We start from the raw sequence: 18,773 nt of genomic DNA, 5'->3' as shown, positions 1-18,773 counted from the left end.
TTCATAAGAACAATTATTTGTTGAATGGAATAAAAACCTGGATGGTTGGAGATTCCTGGGGACCAGAGTTGTTAACCCTTGGTTTAGACGGAGTCAGTGGACAGAACAAGCGAAATATTCAAAAATAAACTGTTTTTATATAAACCTAACAAAAAAAGAAAACTTTTATCAATACAACAATATGTTTATTTTGCCTATCGCCTTGTCATAATCATCCATTTGAAAAACACTCTACAGTACAAATATTTGGTTTGTATATGATTGCTCATATCACATTTACAGCAAAACTTAAATAATCAGAATCCAAAATAAACTAATTAAATTAATTAAAATTAAATGACTGTAAAAATAAAGTAATTAAATGGAAATTTTTTAAAAAAACCATTGATTTTTATCCACCCTGGGACAAATTCAAGGCCATTGTCCCGGCAGCAGGCAAGGCTTTTTTTTCCCTCAAGTTCCCATTTCTGTCCAGGGTTGTATAGTATATGTATAGTATAGTAATGTATAGTGTGTATCGTCTAAAAATGAAATCTACATCTATCTCTGAGTTGTGACTAATATGTATTAAGGTTATAACAACCAACAAGAATTCACTTTTATGTAGAAATCCATGATTAAATCGAGTTTTCTTGACTCGTGATTTAAATCAATTTGATTTAAATCAAATGCACCCTGATTTGTCCACTGTGATTTAAATTTTGAACTGTATTTTGCAGAACCTGTAAACTTTCGATCAAGTCCTGCTTGGTTTTTGGATGAACTCATATTTTTTTGACCATCAGGTAAAAAAAAATACACACACACACACTTCGTAGCCTCCTGTCTCCTCTTGCGGCATATAGAACACAGGCTGGTAGTCTCCATGCTTACCGCAGTACACAAGCTGCTTTCCAAGCTCTAAGCTCCATGTCTGAGGCCCCAGATGTATTATCTCTTTCAGCACCTGAGTAAAAATATTTTTTATCTTTATATATTTACTCAAAATGAGTGAGAGAGTCTTAAGAAGGTGTGTGTGAGAGTTAACATGCTAATGAGTGAGTCTCCCACCCAGTGAATGAGACTTGACATGTATGCAGGTCAGCAACATAAAACAGGAATAGACCATGTTTCCAATTCAGTACTCGATCCACTAGACTATGTTGCCATGTCTTAAAGACTGATGGTGTCTTGTATATGTGAGCTGCTTTGATCCTGTCTGATGATGACCTTATTGTGTGACCTGTATGGCCACACACAGTAATTTAGTTGATCTTTTCAGTAGAGTAAAATATGTTAGGTTTTGTTTTTTGCTGTAACTAAATTAACTCTTACTGTAATGGTGTAATTATTCCAGACAAAGGAGCCTCTCCCTGGATATCGTGCGCGCTCTCTCTCTCTCTCTCCAAATTATTGGAGTATTTTGCTTCAAAATCAATCGCGTTGGATTTTATTTCACCCTCTAGAAAGTACTACTTTTTAAAAATATAGCAGTTTCCACAACTTAAGAGTTTTAACAGACATTTCCTTGCAAATGTTGCTACCCAAATATTGCAGTATTGTCCTAGTGCATGTGAACCAGGAAGTGAAACTGCCTTGTTTGTTTTCCTTATCCAAACTGAGATATAGTAATAAAAAGGAATCAAGTAGCATGGAGTAAAGTAAGTTCTTTGTTCAAAACTGTCTAAGCTTTTCTTAACAAATAAGGAAACACATTTTAAAAATACTTGACTTGATGGTGTCTCTTTATTCACCAAATTAAACTCCATTTGACAATTTGTGCTTATGTAGCACTTGTTCAGACTGTCTGACATCAAACTAAAATTATCTGCTTTTGCTTTTAAAAGCACACATTAACTAGGAATGAAAATGTAGCAACTGAAATCCTATGGTTCTTTGATATAATTTTTGACTCTGTTCCAGAGTTGGTTGTGATGTTATTTGATCATGGGGAAAAATCTTCATCTTAAGTGAGAACACAAAGTGTGGCAAACTACCATCCTAGTATCGATTGCTGAGGAAACAAATGTGCTGTAACGATGGATAAAAATCAATGATTTTAAAAAAAAAAAAAAACCCACTTTTTTTATAAAATGCTTTTTAAGGAAAAAAAACTATCTAAAGATAGTTCTAATTAAGATACATTATAGCTCAAAGATATCTCTCATCATGGAACAGAGATTATAAATTTCAATTCTGTAGTATGAGACAATATATTCATGTAATATTTAAGAAAAGTGTTGTAAATGAGTTGCAATAGTTCATGGATTAGGGACCAATCTTATGGGTTTCCAGGGGCTTCTGTATAGATTATTTAGGTTAATATTTCTATCTACCCAATAGGACTCAGTGCTCAGTCTAGAAGATATCATCAGAGATGCTTAGTTTTGCAGTTCTCAAACTGGATTTGTCTTCAGAGATAACATGCTTGTTAACAGTAAAAATGTTTTTAAATAAATAATATATAGAGGTGAGAAATAACAGACCTCAACCCTATTGTCCCTCTGCAAATTTGTGTCCGAGTCAATCCCTTACCTCTCTAAAAGTGCAAAATTTCAAAAAATTCTCCTCCTAATAAGCCATGGCAAGTAAATCCTCCAAATATTAATGATTAGCCTGTTGAATTGGAGATAGTTCACCTCCCAGTGACTTCGTAAATATCTGCTTCAATTACCTTTGGTAAATGAAATAACCAAACAATCATTCATTTTCTGATATAGCTGTAAAACTAACCAGAAAAGTTTTCTAAATAAATCACTTCAAAAATGTATAGTATGTACCTTCTAAAAATGAAACTTACATCTATGTCTGAGTTGTGAAGAATATGTATTATAACAACCAACAAGAATGCACTTTTATGTAGAAATCCATGATTAGTTCAAGTCTTCCTGGCTAGTGATTTAAATCATGATTTAAATCAATTCCACCCTTCTCTGAAACTTAATAGGAATCTAGTATCTATGTTATTTTAATGAGACTTTATTTCTAAAATAGCAATTCTATGTATTGGCCTTGATGCTTGTGTTGCATCATCTTTCCCAGCATAGTTATGTTACAGCAAGTAGCATAAAAGAGAATTTGGAAATGACTTGCTGAAGATTCCTTGAGCATAGTATTCCAGCTCTGAAGCAGCTGGAAGCCCATAGCTTCTGAATGATGTATTCCAGGAATGCTGCTTTAGTTGTAATATATATTTTTTTAAGGTCTTGATTTGATTTTTTGGAAGTGCTGAAAAGTCACCATTGCATTGCACTTAGTTAAGAATGGGGCATCTGCATCTAGCCAGGTATCAAGCCTGAAGAGCAGTGGTTCTCAAACTTTTGTACTGGTGATCCCTTTCACATAGCAAGCCTCTGAGTGCGATCCCCCCCCTTCATAAATTAAAAACACTTTTGAATCTATTTAACACCATTATAAATGCTGGCTGCAAAGCGGGGTTTGGGGTGGAGGCTGACAGCTCGCAACCCCTTCCCCCCCATTGAATAACCTGACAACCCCCTGAGGGCTTCTGACCCCCAGCTTGCTGAAGAGCATCTAAAGACACTGAATCTTTAAAAAGATCAAGTGCTTTTGATTTAAGAGCAAAATGTTTAATTTTTATTGGACTCTACTCTCAGCACCATACAGTCAAATGGGTGATTGAAAAATTTTACATCCAACTTTGATTTGACTGGTATCTAAAAAATCTTCCTCTTCCTCTAAAATTGGTATTCACTTTTTTTCACTTTTCCTTTACTCCAGTTGTTTTTCTCCCTCTCATAACCTTTCTTCTCTTGCTTTTGGTTTCCCTCTTTTGAGGTGTTAAGGGGAGAATAGATGGCTGTGTGGTGTTTGTGTTTGTGGTTACCTTTAGGCAGACTAAACCTTACTCCTACTGAAATCCATTAATGTTGCTTCTTTAGTTCACCTAAGGTGATTGCTAGAGTGCAAAGTGTCCTCAGACTGGGCATACGCTGCACCATAGTGTCCCTGGTTGCTGCAGTGGGGAAAAGAGGTGTTAAGTTTGTTTGGGTTGGACTAGATGACCTTCTGGGGTCCCTTCCAACCCTGATATTCTATGATTGATTCTTAACACTGCACTTGTATTAGCCAACAAACAATACCCACCATTTACTTGGACTTTTATTCTGAGTGCTGCTTTCATCATCCCTGTCTTTGCTCTTTTTACTACCCCATCCAGTTAATATTCTACTGTTACTTCTGCTACTGACAGTAGCACCAGCCGGGGACACTAGCATAGGACTGCTCAGTTTCACTGTTTTTTTCCTGGATAGTGGAGTGAATGTTCTGGGCATGAGCTGCATGGGTGCAGAACTTTGACAATTCTGGGAGTGTGACAAGAGGTCTAGTGTGGGAAGGGTACAGAAATGAAGTTGCATGTGGTGTCACACAAATGGATGAAAGATGTGTTCGTGCAGTAGTGGCTGGCCTGGTAACCAAGCTTGGTTCCTTGCTCCATCTGCCAACAGGGGGTCTGGGAATTGTGCAGATACGTTGCTTTCACCCAGGGGAAGAGTGGTGGTCATTGTGTTGTCCTGTGTAAAACATTTCTGAATGAAAGAAGGAAGCGGCATTAGTAGATCAGTTACTGAGCAATGACCATGATGCATGGGAGAAAGGAAGGAAAAGTATATGATAAAGGGAGAAGGATCCTGATGCTTTAAGCATTGACACACTCCTTTAGTCTGGTGCATTGTATTTCCTTGAACGGGTGAACATTAGTCTTTGATTCGGTCTAAATAAAAGCTTCAGTTTTAGAAATATATGAATCCGAGATATTACAATATTGGTTACTTTTTATATCTTCTGGATGTATTGTTAAACAAAACTTGACTTAATTGGGCATCTGTATCTCCATATTCATCTTGCAGATCTTATCAATGACAGTACTGGTCACCTAATCATATGGGTTAACATAGGTAAACATAAGTTCTGGAATGTTGAATTGGTGCTCTAATCTTGAAGACAATTCAGTTTTATGATGATTTGGGAAAAGTAGTCAGAAGTTTTGTGTTTTCAGGCCTCTTTCTTTGCAGGTTGAGGTCTCGCTGTAAAGCTTCGCATAGAACTCAGTTTTCAGTATGAAAGCTTAATGACTCAAACCTGTCTCATATTAGAAGAAAATGGTACCTGTTTTTCTCACTATAAGAGTAAGAAATAGTATATGTGAAAGTAGTGTTTAAATTAAAACTGACAGTAGTGAACTTGATGCTAGTGGACGGTATTTAGCTTAAAGTGACACACAGGACACCATCAATCTAGACGCATTGTGGAAGCCTGCTTAGAGATTCCATATTTTTGTCTGCTTTCATATGATCTTCTAAAATGTGGCTACTCTCCAAAAATCACTTGCTAAATCTGTGTAGTCCAACACTCTGCTAGTACAATTTTTTTTTTTAATTGAAGCTTTGTATCTCTGTTTTCTTTCAAGAAACTAAACTTGTTTCCGGTTCCTCCTGATTGAAACCAGGTCTTTGGGGATGCCTCAGTGAGTGGTGAGGACTTCGGAGCAAGAATCTGTGAAATGTAGAACAAGCCCTGAGTAACTTAAAGATAGCTTTACATCTTACATTACTGCTTGCTGGAACAGTGCTGGGAGTAATAAGATATTCACCATGCTACCTCATCCGAGGACTCTAGCTCAGGGAGGCTGGTGAACCTGGGAATGCCCTGGTTAAGAACAGTTTGTTCTTGTGGACAGGAAAAGTCAGCTCTCCCTGTAAGCTTCCTGAAAGCCCTAACTCTGTGGGGAAGGAGGCACTAGTAAAGAAGCTAGTGCATCTTCTGACTCAATACACAGTCCCCACAACTTGTGTGTGAGCTGCAGTATCAGTGGAGTTTACATACATGCTAATTTCACTGATATGTAGAGGCTGTCTAGGCTGAACTGTTGGCTGGTATCGATCCCTTCTTAGCCAATATTTCTGGCCAATGCATCTGCTGTTACTTTTCACCAAAAATAAGAGCTGCTTCCCCACCAGCTGGCCTAGAAATCTTCTCTGATACCTCCCCTTTCCTTCCGGTGGGCTTCTGAGGAAGTGCTGCTGGTACAGACACTAGATGGGCCCTCAGCCAGCTAAGTGTTGATGGACCTGCTGTTAGGCTGCTATGCAGCTGCCAAAGGAGTAGTCACATCAGCCAGTCTCCTACCTCCAAATCAACTGCTGGGGCTCTTAGGTGGACTTTCAGGCGGATCCCTGGAATATTGGAAAAGGTAGGTAAGGAATAAAATATCTTGTTACCCATTGAAGTGTTCAGCAAGCAAGTGATGTAGTTGAAATGCTCTCAAAGCTGCTATGTTCTACCCTCTTCTGAACATCACAGATTGTGTCTCATCCTCACCAAAGCACCCCATGTACCTCTCTTCAGAAAGTGAAGGCAAGCTTCTGGAAAGAAAATGTGGAAAACTTTGAAATTGAAGCCCTTTAAAAAAAGTTGTTGTTAGTCTTCAAAGGAATCACTCAGGTTTGAAAAGTTCTTTTGAGTATCTAACCACAGATTAAATATTGAAAATTCTAAACAACATGTTTCCAAAAAAGCTTACAATTCATATATTTTGATGATGAATCAACAAATAAATACTTGCTAGCAGGATTACAAAATGGTATTTACCCTCCTCTGCCTCAAGGTTTCAACAAGAATTTTTTAAAGGCTAATGGTAAGATCCAAAGCCCATTGGTGTAAATGGGAGTTTTGAAATTGGCTTTAGGTGGGCTTTGGTTCAGGCACTAAATTATGTGATTAAGCTGCAGTGTATGCATAGGGAGAAATTTTGAGGTTACTTTCAGGTTACAGCACTGAGTAAAAGGACTACACATTTTTTTCTACAGAATCTATTAAATTTAAAATTGATATTAGTATTGTGTATTTTGTAACTTTGGATTGGAGATCTCGGTCGCTAGCTGAAGAAAAGGCTCTTAGCCCTGGTCTATGCTGGGGGGCGTGGGTTGACTTAAGATATGCAACTTCAGCTATGCGAATAACGAAACTGAAGTTGCATATCTTAGGTCGACTTACCTGGCCGTGAGGACGGCTGCGAGTCGACAGCTGCCGCTCCCCTGTCGACTCCACTTCCGTCTCTCGGGAGCTGGAGTTCCAGAGTCGACGGGGAGCGCATTCAGGGATCGATCACTACGCACCGATCTGGTGGGTAGTGAAAACCTGCCCTTAGTCTCTGGCCCTCTCTTCAGACAAAAAAAGAATATGTATGTGAAATGATTGAAAGTAGAACTCATAAATTAAACTGAGATGGTTTTACATAGAGATGCAGATGAACCCATGACAACCTCTCAGGTTTTGAATCCTAAATTTGAAAGCTTGGATTTTTTACTTTCTTGACTCTCTTGCCTACAGTAATACAATAGCTTTCATTCTTGAAAATGGAAAAATAACTTTAAAACTAAAGGATGTGTACAGTATGGACTGCTTCTCTACATGCTTAAATAAATTTCTACTTGTAGTGCTTGCTTCTGAGACTATTGAAGCAAAAAGTATTGTTCCTAATTAAAAATATGGGCATTCAATTTTTTAGTTTTATTGTAACTACTTTTTGAAGTATTGTAGAGAGTTCGAGGTGACAGTTCAAGAAAGGTTAGTATTGTATTTGTTTTCCACAGGACAACTAGCAGCTGTGGTGCTCAGGTGTAGATATATTGGCATAGTCTGTAGTTTTCCAGAAAGTCTGTTTGTAATATGAGCAGGAGTTTTAGAATTATACTATAATGACTTTTTTTTATTCTTGGCTACCGTTTCTTTTTCAGGTATGTAAAATTAACTGACAGTCTTTCTCCTGTTTTTATAGTTGCATGTGCTGTCTCTTGTTAACCCCACTCCCTTCCCAAACTCGGTTTGGAAAGAATATGTGGGAACTAAGGTGATGCAACATGTATTGCACTCAGAATAATGTAATAGTTTGTGTGTATTTAGAATGGTAATCTAGTAGAAAGTATGTTAAATATAGCCATAACCTTAATTTGTTGAATATAGATAAGTGCATTAATTCATTTAAAAGTAATGATGCCAGAGTTTGAGAATATTTTGTTTATGTATAATTTTTTCTCTCTTTGTTACAATGCTTTCCCAGCAAGGACAAGTTTGGAAGGTTTGCAAAGCTTTTCACCTTCCCTCTGCCCGCTTGCCCGCTTTCAGATCAGTCTCATACTTCATGACTTCTGTCTCTATAACCCACGACAGCCATAGAAATCAATATGGAAACGTATTAAAATGAGCTATCATCCTAGGTCGCTATCTTGTGTAGAAGCACATAGCATGTGATTTAGTTTGCATGAGACACAGACGTGGTATAAATCCCTATGGATTAATTAATATTAATATTAAACTGTAAATATTTGAATGGAAGTACAGTTTGAGCGCAATATTTTGTCTTGTAGATAACACTCCTTTAATTACACTTCTCACACACTTATACAGTACAGCATTACTCAGTGGTCTCTATCCAGTTTTTGTCACTGAAGTTTATAGTAGTAAGTTTCTAAAGAAACATTCATTTAGGTTTACAAGGATCACCATCATCTGATGAAGGTGGTTGATTAGTTGGTTGCCCAGAGAACTTTGTACTGCTGATGTGGCCAAATCAGTTACTTTAGAGTTCACATTTTCACTTAAGAACCATGTATTATATTTCGTATAATTGGTTTGAAGTGCTGTTTTTAAAGTACAGCTGACAGCAGTACTGTAATTTTGCTTAGGGTCAAGGGAATAATTAAAATTTAATTTACAATCCGAGTAGATTTAACATGCTCCTAACTATTGGAAATAGTCCTTTTCTTTAGATGAGGCAAATATTGGTAGCTTAATTGTAGGAGGGAGAACTATCTTGCAGAATACAATGAAAGAGAAACTTAAATACAGGTTGTTTCCTATTTTTCTTTACATAGGTTACACTAATCATTTAATATGCCCAGCACTCTCCTCTACAGATGATGATATGATTGTATTTTCCAACAGTTTATTAGCTTCAGATGAATACAACCCTACCTCAAACCATGAATAGAAGTAAAATATCTTTTTCTTCTTTTAGGATTGAGCTTTTTCCCCTCACTGCTGTTCTGCACTAACTGCTTTGAAACTTCCATGCATTTTTTTCAGTAGAAGAGCATCTCTGTACTGTCTCCCATTGCATATTCCAGCTGTGACAATCCCTGCACTTTGCCTACTCATTTTATCACCTGCTCACTAAAACCCAATAAGTCTTTCTAGTTTCTGACTGCAGACTTGCTACAAATACTTAATTTTAGCAAGATGAATGAATGTATTTTTAGTTCACTTCCCTCCCCCCCTTTTTTTTTTGTAGGCATGTGGGGACCCCAAAGCAAAACCATCATATCTCATCGACAAAAACCTGGAATCTGCTGTCAAATTCATAGTCAGAAAGTTTCCAGCTGTAGAAACACGCAACAACAATGTAAGTAACCCAAATGATTATGTAAATATGCAGTCTGCTTAAACCTTTTGCATTTGATGCATAACTCTGCTTTGTAGGGGTTTTACACATTCTTCTAAAGGACTTGTTGCTGACAACTATTGGAGACAGATTACCTGTCTAGATGGACTGTTGGTCCAACTAGTGTGACAATGCCTTTGTTTGTCTAAACAGGGAAAGACAAGAATATATTAACCTATATTTCTAGGTTTATTTTTTACTGCAATAGACTTGCTCTCCCTGCTTTAACTAGTGCGGCTGGCCCCAGGGACTTCCTGAGCAGTGGCCACCCCTCCCCCTGCCAGGGGAAAAAAAAAAGATTTAGTCATGGGTACTTTTAGTAAAAATCATGGACAAGTCAATGGCCATGAATTTTTGTTTATTGCTTGTGAGCTGTCCCTGACTTTTACTAAAAGTACCCAGGACTAAATCGAGCCTTACTTATGAGAGAGGACTGGCCAACACAACTGAGACAACCAAGACAGAAGGGAGTTTTAACAATTTAGTTGCTCCACACGGACGCTCATGCTAGTAGAATGTGTATGGTCAGTCCCTGTGTGAATTAAAGATGCTTCGACGTACACAGTAGAAATCCCTATTGAGTGCAATAGTAGGAACCCCAGCTTTCTTCCAAAGGAAGGGTTCTACCCCCTCCAAGCTTACATATAGTGAGCTTGCTGATACAAGGAAGTATATTTTAGATCCTGTACCAGTGTTGCTGAATTTAGCTTCTAACATTTTAGAGAGATTTATATATGATTGCTGTGATTTCTGTTAGGAGTGGAAAGATCTACACACATTGGTTGCTCTGTGACTGTTTAGAATTGTAAAGTCATGGGGAAGATTTCTTTATATGCTTTTTTCTTTCCAGAAGTGGAAAGGGAGGTAGGTAATGGGTTTGCATGTTTCATGCATGCAACTATTTGCACGGCTGCTTGAGAACTCCCATTTTCAAGACAATTATTTAGGCTCACTTTGAGCGTTCTCCTATTTCTGCAGTTTCCATTTTGGCAGCCTTAAGCTGCATCTAGTTCTTATTTTTTATTGTTTGTACTAACAGTAGCTAGTGGTCCCAAGTAATATCTCCAGCAAAGCCAATAACAACCGATAAAAGTGCATTTTCTTTTTAAATAAGGGAACTTTTATTTAAGCACAACAATGCATTCTTTTGTATTCTTGAATATGTTTGGATTATTTACAATTCTTAAGGTTGTTTATCTTCATGTATTAAATTTTTGTCTTTCAGTAACATAAAAACATCTCTTAGACTTATGTAAAAAGTAAAAATATACCTACGCTTTTCTTAAACCAGGTCCAGTGAAACCTCTATAATTGTCAACTTTTTATTACAGCTCATCTCCTATTAAAAATAAAATGGCACATTGCTAGGTATTGAGCACAAGAAATGAACTTCAGTTAAAACACTCTTGCAAATAGCCTCTGTGGATTGTCATACCTGGGTATATTTGGATTAGATTTTAGATAGTGTTACATACTTAAGAAGTTGATTCTCTGAAGATCAAATATGTAGATTAGAGCAGGTTGAAATATTTTAACAAGCACAGTTTTGTAAAAAAATCTGAACTTGTTGACTTTCCATTTTGTGACAATCTCTAATGATTTTAGGGTGAGGTCATTATGTCATCATGGCTGTATATGGAGAAAATAAATTATGCATCCTTTTCTCAATATCCCTGAAAGAAAATTACATTATTTATAGTATACGCTCCGCACGTCTTCTAAAGGTGAATCTGTAGTCTAGAGCTTAAGGACATTTAATTGTTGCTCTAGTAGTAGTTTGTACTTTTTCTCACCTTCAGAAGTTCTGCCTCTGTGGCAGAACACCAGGCAGTTACCCATCTACAATTAATTTTGGAGGATATGAAGTGAGTTTTTAATTGATATTTTCACATCTGTGTGATACAGAAACTTCAGAGGCGCAGAAAGGCCGTTTTTACCATAAAGACACGGACCTAAGGAGGCCAAAATCAAGTCTCCATGATGGATGCAATGCATCCCTTATTTTGAAGAAGCTATTTTTTGTTCACAAATGAAACCTCTTCAAAATTTAAGAATGTCTGACTCAGTGAGAAGCAGGAAGGGGCCAGATTTCCCTCCTTCCTCGTCCTCTCTCCCACTCCTCCCAACTCAAGGGCCAGTGGACATTACAGTCGCAGAGCACACTGACGAGCTTCTCTGCTAAGGAAGCAGATGTTCAGAGACCCGCAAGGGACAAGGAGTTCACTGGCACAGAAACACCATTAAGTAAAACACTATTGAGCATTACTAGAGGGACAACAGTTACGTGATCTTAACATATGTAATAAGAGTTCCTACCAGTTTTTCATAGAGACTTGAATTTTTCCAGTTTCAAGTGTAGCAATTACCACTGCTCAGAGCAGTGCATCCAGACCTTTGAATTTGATACAGCTATTGTCTGTCAGCAGATGAAATTGCCAGCTGAGCAGGTTTGAGTGCTCAGAAAATCATGAGCATTCAGTTCATGTTGGTGGTTTTGTTTTCACAATCTGAGAAAAAACCCACTTTTAGACTCCTAGACTTTAAGACAAGGACAGACCACCATGACCATCTAGTGTGACCTCTTACGCATTGCAGGACAAAGAACCTCACCCACCCATTCCTGTAATTCAGATTAAAGACAAAATGAGAAATTGGAAAACCCACATATTTCATTAAACAAATACAATATGAATCTTGAATCATATAATTTGATTCACTGTGCAATGTTTATTCACACAATTCAAAATAAATAGCATATATTTCTCAGTAAAACTTAAGAATTTGATACTCAGTCCAGTAACTAGTAAGGCCTACCACTTTTTCTGTCTGTCCTTAGATATTAATCACTTACCAACTTGTTCTCATTTTCAGTACCTACCATAATATATGTAAAGTTTTAATCAAGTCAGTTGAAGTGTACTAAAAATACACAATTGATGCTGAACTAGATGAACAGCAGTATGGGGTCTTAAAACTCATGATTCTGAATTCCATTTTTTTCCACCATCTTGATGCAGTAAACTGTGATACAGCCTCCTTTAGAAACATGCTTTAGGTATAGACATCTAGATCTTCACTTTGAAATGCTTGAAATATAGGAACCTGTACTCCCCTTTTGGCATTTTCTTACACAATGAAAATCTCTCTTCTTCGCATGGGTCTTTCTGGCATCTTCAGCTATTTGGACACAATATTCTATGCCTTTCTTTTTAGACACAGAATTAATAGCAGTAAGTGGAAACACTCTTTTCTTTGTCATTTTTCATGTTCAGCCAGTCACCTCACTTCAGTGTCATTACTTTTAATTCATCCTTTAGTTGTTGCTCTTTCTTCATTTGCAGCATCAAGTGGATATGAGAGTTAGTCTTTCTAGATTAGTGGATCTAAGGTGAAAGGCTGCAGTGAATTCCTCACTGTGTGCTGTAAGGAAGGCAAGGATAGAATAAGAAGGTTGCAATTCAAGTTTGTCTGCTTTTCAGTTGTTTTTAATGGCATAGTCTCTGAATTATCTTTGCCATTTTTTGGTGTCAAAGACTAACAGACAGGATTTCTGAAGAGCTGCTGAAAGGCCTGGAATCTGACTTAAATTGTTGTCATTTCAAAGTTTTGATAAAGTTAGCAGCGTTGAGAATGTCTCACTCAGTGTTCTGCTCTTCTATCTTACTAGATAGAATTTTATTTGATGGGAATGTCTTGAATATAAGACTGACAGTTTTTGAAGCTGCTGAGATGGTTGTGAATCTTTATTTTTTTAACTTGACTACTGACAAGGTTTACATTTTTGTTCACATTTTTGTTTTATTCATTTGCTGGTTCCCTACCACTTACTTCAACTTTTGGCATGCTGTGTTAAATAATTCATACACTGTCAGGTATCACTAAGTGCTAATGACCCATGTCAGTATGGGTTAACAACTTTATATTTACTACAGTTAGAATGAGAAAAAAACACCTAATTAATCCAGTACTATGAAGGTCAAAGATATGAGTCAAAATCCTTGGACAGACTTGGGCAGTATTTGGAAGCTATTGTTAGTTTGCTGAAAAATTAATGCTTATTGGGCATGCTTTTTAAAAGGATACACCAATTATAAAATTGTTCTTCTGCCTGAACATTTTTCATCTTTTTTTGTGTATAACAGACTATAATAAAGATTAGTGAGAATTATTTTTTTATTCCCACATTTTGTGGGAATTTGATAGCATCTTCAAGTAGTCTAATAGTTTTGCCTTTATGGTCAGAATCCTGTTGGAATTTTACACAGCAGCAGATAAAAGAAATATGATTAAAAAACCTTAACTGGCATGGGGAGTCTGAGGTATGTGTAACATATGTTAGTCTTAACTTATTTTTTAAAAATTCATAGACCACCTACTTGATGTCCCTTTTAAGACTGGCAGTAATGATATACTACAAACTCTAGCAGTGGGTAGTTAGGCTAGCCTGCATATATGACACTACAGTTTCCTAGTGGAAATATAAGTAAATTGTTCGGGTGGTGAGAAGCTTCAAATGACTGCCCAGTTAGTGATGTGTGAGGGAGAACCTAATACAGGAATTACTGTACCTCTCCAAAACCATACAAGAATGACAGTTATACAGGACCTGATGTAGGATTGGGAACCTTACTTGTTGCATTTGATCTGAACAAGCAAATTCATACTCTTGAGTCTCTAGATGTTAGAGCCATAACCAGTCATTATGATTTTTCACGTATAGGAGTATACTGTCGGGTGAGTCAGTAGTCTCTTTTATAAACAAGCCTATCTTACTTACTTTAACTGCTGTTGTATATCAAGCTGATAACTAATGCCATTTTCTGATTTAATTTTATTCAGTATTTCTGTTTTCCTGTGTCTTGACTGAAATTACAAATATTTTAAAAGTTCGTTGGAGTAGATAGACCTTCAGGTGAAATCCTGGCTGCATTGAATTCAATAGCAAAATTCCACTGTAGTGGGGCGAGGTCTTTTTGGGCCAGATTTTCGAAAGAGCTCAGCACTCGGCAACTTGGGTGTTTAAATGCGGGAACTATTTTTTTTTTAAAGTTAGCCCTGTATATTTTTACAACCCCCACCCCCACACCACCCCCCACAAAAGCATGGTAGTTTATGGCTTGTCCTCTTTACTCCCTTAGTGCAGGTTGAAGACCTGCCACCAAACTGATGACATTGGAAAACGAACCTACTGAAGCTTAGCTTCCTTTTGATAGCTTCTCCCCAAGTTCCTGTGGAGTCAAGGTGGGATCTGAATGATCCTCCAAGGATATCCCTTTAATTCTGTATCTGGTTGTGTGTAATGGATCCAGTCTCCATGCTGTTCTGCTAAACTGCATAAGGGAAATCCTTATAAGTACTGACATCTTTCACATTGTTTCTCAAATTGAGGAAACTGAAGGGATCTTGAAGTGGGTAACAGTACTCACTGGAAAGCAGTTTCCTATTGATTATATTGGAAAGTCTTTTATAGAGAGAGTGTCCTTATTTCAATATGCATTGAGACTTTATCCAGTAACTAATGAAGTGAGCAGCTTAGTAAACTATTACACAACTTTTATTTAATTGATATATTAGAAATGCCAAGGATAGAAATACCTGTGTAATTTTCAATGGTTCCTATGACTTTAAATAGCTGTGAGCATATGTCTTTGCAGCCATCTTGTATGAGTGGAAAATGAAGTTAATATCTGTCCCACCGCTTTTGGCGTCGTTCTTGGCACACACCTAACTTCCTAGAAGGCAATTTCACAGCTTGCTTCTGCTGTTCCTCTGCCTTTACCCTTCTTACATAACACAGTAGAGGGGGCGGGGCTTACCAGAACCACAGGGTAGAGTTATTTTAGATTCAAGGACAAACAAGAAAAGATTTACAGCCTGATTGGGATAGGGCCACTTTCTTGAAATTTGTGGAATAAAACCTGATGGGATTGTGTGTGTGTATATTATTTCGGGGCAAAGAGTGTGTGAGTGGGTGCTAAAAATGTTGCTATAGTTTCTCTTCTTCAAAATGGTAGTTGCCATGTGTTTAGGTAAGCTTTAAATTTAACTTTTTAATCATTTTAATCATTTAAATTGATTCAGTAATTTAAGACAGTTGAGATGTAGTGTTCCTGAAACCTGTTAAAAATATTGGTCTGAATAAGTAAGCAGGATTTCAATATGCCAACTATTACTGATGTATATCATTCATATTCTTGTTACACTATAGTAGTGGAATAATGACCCCATCCCTTGAACAGACCCATTTCTGACAACAGATGCAAAATATTGAAAGATGTCACACTTCCTTTGTCACCACTACTGATTTTTCTTCCAGTTTTAGATCTCAGTGCACATGCTGTTGTTTGGGAAGCTAGGTTAGTGGTTCTCAACCTTTCCACACTACTATACCTCTTTCAGGAGTCTGATTTGTCTTGCGTACCCCCAAGTTTCACCTCACTTAAAAACTACTTGCTTACACAATCAGATATAAAAATACAAAAGTGTCACAGCTTACTACTACTGAAAAATGGCTTAGGTTCTCATTTTTACCACATAATTATAAAATAAATCAATTGGAATATAAATATTGTGCTTACATTTCAGTGAATAGTATATAGAACAGTATAAACAAGTCAATGTATGAAATTTTAGTTCGTACTGACTTTGCTAGTGCTTTTTATGTAGCTTGTTGCAAATATCTAGCTGAGTTGATGTCCCCCCGAAGAACTCTGTGTACCCCTGATTGAGAACCGCTGAGCTAGGTGATTCTCTTTTCTTCTGTTCCACTTCATGACGTACTGGTTTGATAACAATGATCAGTCCGAGACAGAAGGCCAAGTCCCTAGCATAAGACATCCAGAGATGTAGCTTCTGTTCCACTTCATGATCTACTGTTTGAATAACAGTGATCATGAGTCTGAGATAGGAGGTCAAAGCCGTACCGTAAGGCATCCAGAGATCTGACTTAGTTGAAGACTTCATCACACTGTACTGACTAGCCACTTACATGCTTTTATGTTCAATGCAATACTTAAAACAACGTTGTATAGTTGCCAAGTAGCCATTATGTTAACTGAACTTCTTGAGGTATAGATACTTTTAATAAACACATCTTTTCTTGTACAAAGCACTTACCTGAATAATATGTATCCCTTCAGCCAACCATTTGCTTTTCAGATTTACCACTAAGATACCCTGAAGGGGACACAATGCATAAAGGGAAATTTTGAAATTAGTGAAATTTTTCCAGTACTTTAGCATATATAGCGGTAATTCAAATATCATTTAAAAAAATTGGGTTATGGGTGAGAGGCTCAGAGTGTAACTTACCTAGCTACCTCACATACTGGCAAATTCCAAGAAGTGTGTGTTTTTTGTTTGTTTGTTTTTTGTTTTTAAGAAAAGTTTCCTGCTCACGAGGAAACAATACAATAATCAATATGCACATATAACATAAAGGCTGGGACAGGCTGCTCTCTAGGAAAGAAGCAATTGCAGTTTAAAATGTCAAAAGGATTAACATTGAGTTTACCAAAAACTTGCTTCTCTTTACCCATTTTCTGTGAAGTGTTGTATCTCTCACAGCTATGAGAAACCCTCTTTCCCAGACTGATCATTGCAGCCTTATAACTGCAAAGAGCTTGGCATTGTACTACATAAATTGCAACTACATCAGGAATGGTCATGGGCTAAAACTCCTTTTCTAGGATGAAGCCCTGTCCCGGGGCATATCATTTCTTCCTCAGACATGTAACTAAATAGTCTGTTTCTTATGTTTGGATAAACTTGTGTAGATTGAAGTGCCAAATTAGTATTGACTTGGAATTGATATTCCAAAGTCTATTGATGTAGCACTTTGAATTTGCTGCAGATTAAAGTGACATGATTGTTATCCTACCCCCACCCCTGATTTGTAATGCTTTTCCTCTGCAGTACTAAGAAGACGCATCAGTCTTGGATAGCTGAACTAATTTCTACTTAGGTGCCAGCTATCTAGATTGCCTGTCACTGTTGGGATTAGAATGTGCTTATAATGTTCATTATGCCATTGCAGTTGAATAGCAAAGTTCTTGCAGCTGAAATTTATTTCAGTGTAGTTAGTAAATACATTTCTTATTGTACTTAAATGTTACACTAAATCATCAAAGTTTTATATTCTGTTTAACTATTTGCTCAGTTAATGGTGTTATGTTCCCATCTATCTTGACTTCACTTGCAATTGTGTTTAGCACCTGATTTACATATTGTCTGCTTTGTTTACACAAGGGTATTTAAAAAGAGATTTCATCAACTTCTGAAATTTAGTCAGTTTTTAAAAAAGTGACCTACATCTAATTTCAGTTTTTCCTTGTCTTGGAGGGTCCCCCTTCCAATTTTTGTGGTTTTAGCATAACATTTTACCTTTCTCTCATCTGTTGTTGTGTGGTAGACCAGCATAAATAGGGGAGAGAAGTATGAAGTGGGGAAAGGGGAGGATGACTACCAAAGATAGTTATGAAAATATTTTGGACTTGTGTTTTAAAAATCAATTCCTGATTTCATATGTACTGTATAGAAATGTCTATTTTGTTTATTTCATAGTCCAACCCTAGAGAGACAAGGTGCATGAGAGATCTTTTATTGGACCAACTTCCGTCGGCAAGAGAGACAATTGAATGTTTTGTGATTTTTGGTGTAAGTGGCCATTTATCACTAAGTCCAGCTTGCTGGGGTAGCAAGATGGAGAAGAATTTAAAGGGACTGTGATTCCATGATATTACAGTGATCCAAGAGTTCACATTTGTCACCGGCTAGGTGAAATCTTACTATGGAACATACCACCAGGGGTTGGGGTGTCTGCCCAGAGGTAAGCACTCATGGACGTGAGCCACTCCAGACACTGTGGTCCAATAAAAGATACTACCTAACCTACCTTCTCTCTGATATCCTGGGACCTACATGGCTGTGGCTACACTGCATAGTCAACACTGTAATTCTAACTGTTCAGGTATCCAGAAACATATGTCTAAAACATGAGCATACCACCTTACCCCAAATAATTTGACAGTTACTAAACAGGTTTGGTTGAATAGATGTTTTGCATCAACTGGGGAGAACTTGGGTGGTATGGGGCCTTCCACTGAAAATGTCATCTGCGTACTTCCGGTATGTCCTGTACTTCATTAAATGTCTTTTGTATTTTCAACTTGAGAGCCTTAAGAAAGCTCTTGGATAAACTAAAAAGATTGCAGCGGTTAAGAGGTAACTTGAATTGTGGTGTCTAAGTCCTACTGTCACAGTTTTGGGGTAACTGCACGTTTGACTCCATGGTGGTCTCCTCAAGGGTTGCCCCCTTTAGGTCTCAAGTATC

The 18,773-nt window shown here is 37.3% G+C and overlaps 1 protein-coding gene across 4 annotated transcripts in view; it reads left to right on the top strand.

The window, feature by feature from the left end:
- NCKAP1 (NCK associated protein 1) overlaps nucleotides 1-18,773 on the top strand; it is a 114,321-nt gene that overhangs the window by 15,467 nt on the left and 80,081 nt on the right. For 3 of the 4 annotated variants that reach the window (XM_077829461.1, XM_077829460.1, XM_077829463.1), the window contains exon 2: nucleotides 9,293-9,403. In XM_077829461.1, the coding sequence (XP_077685587.1) occupies nucleotides 9,293-9,403 (111 nt within the window). Of the gene's footprint in view, nucleotides 1-5,087; nucleotides 5,130-9,292; nucleotides 9,404-18,773 lie in introns of those variants that run through there. The other variant, XM_077829462.1, reaches the window with a different exon arrangement.

Source organism: Eretmochelys imbricata, chromosome 11 (genome assembly GCF_965152235.1).
Source record: "Eretmochelys imbricata isolate rEreImb1 chromosome 11, rEreImb1.hap1, whole genome shotgun sequence".
Lineage (NCBI taxonomy): Eukaryota > Metazoa > Chordata > Testudines > Cheloniidae > Eretmochelys > Eretmochelys imbricata.
The sequence above is the reverse complement of the archived record's forward strand: the minus strand, read 5'-3'. Positions and strand labels throughout refer to the sequence as shown.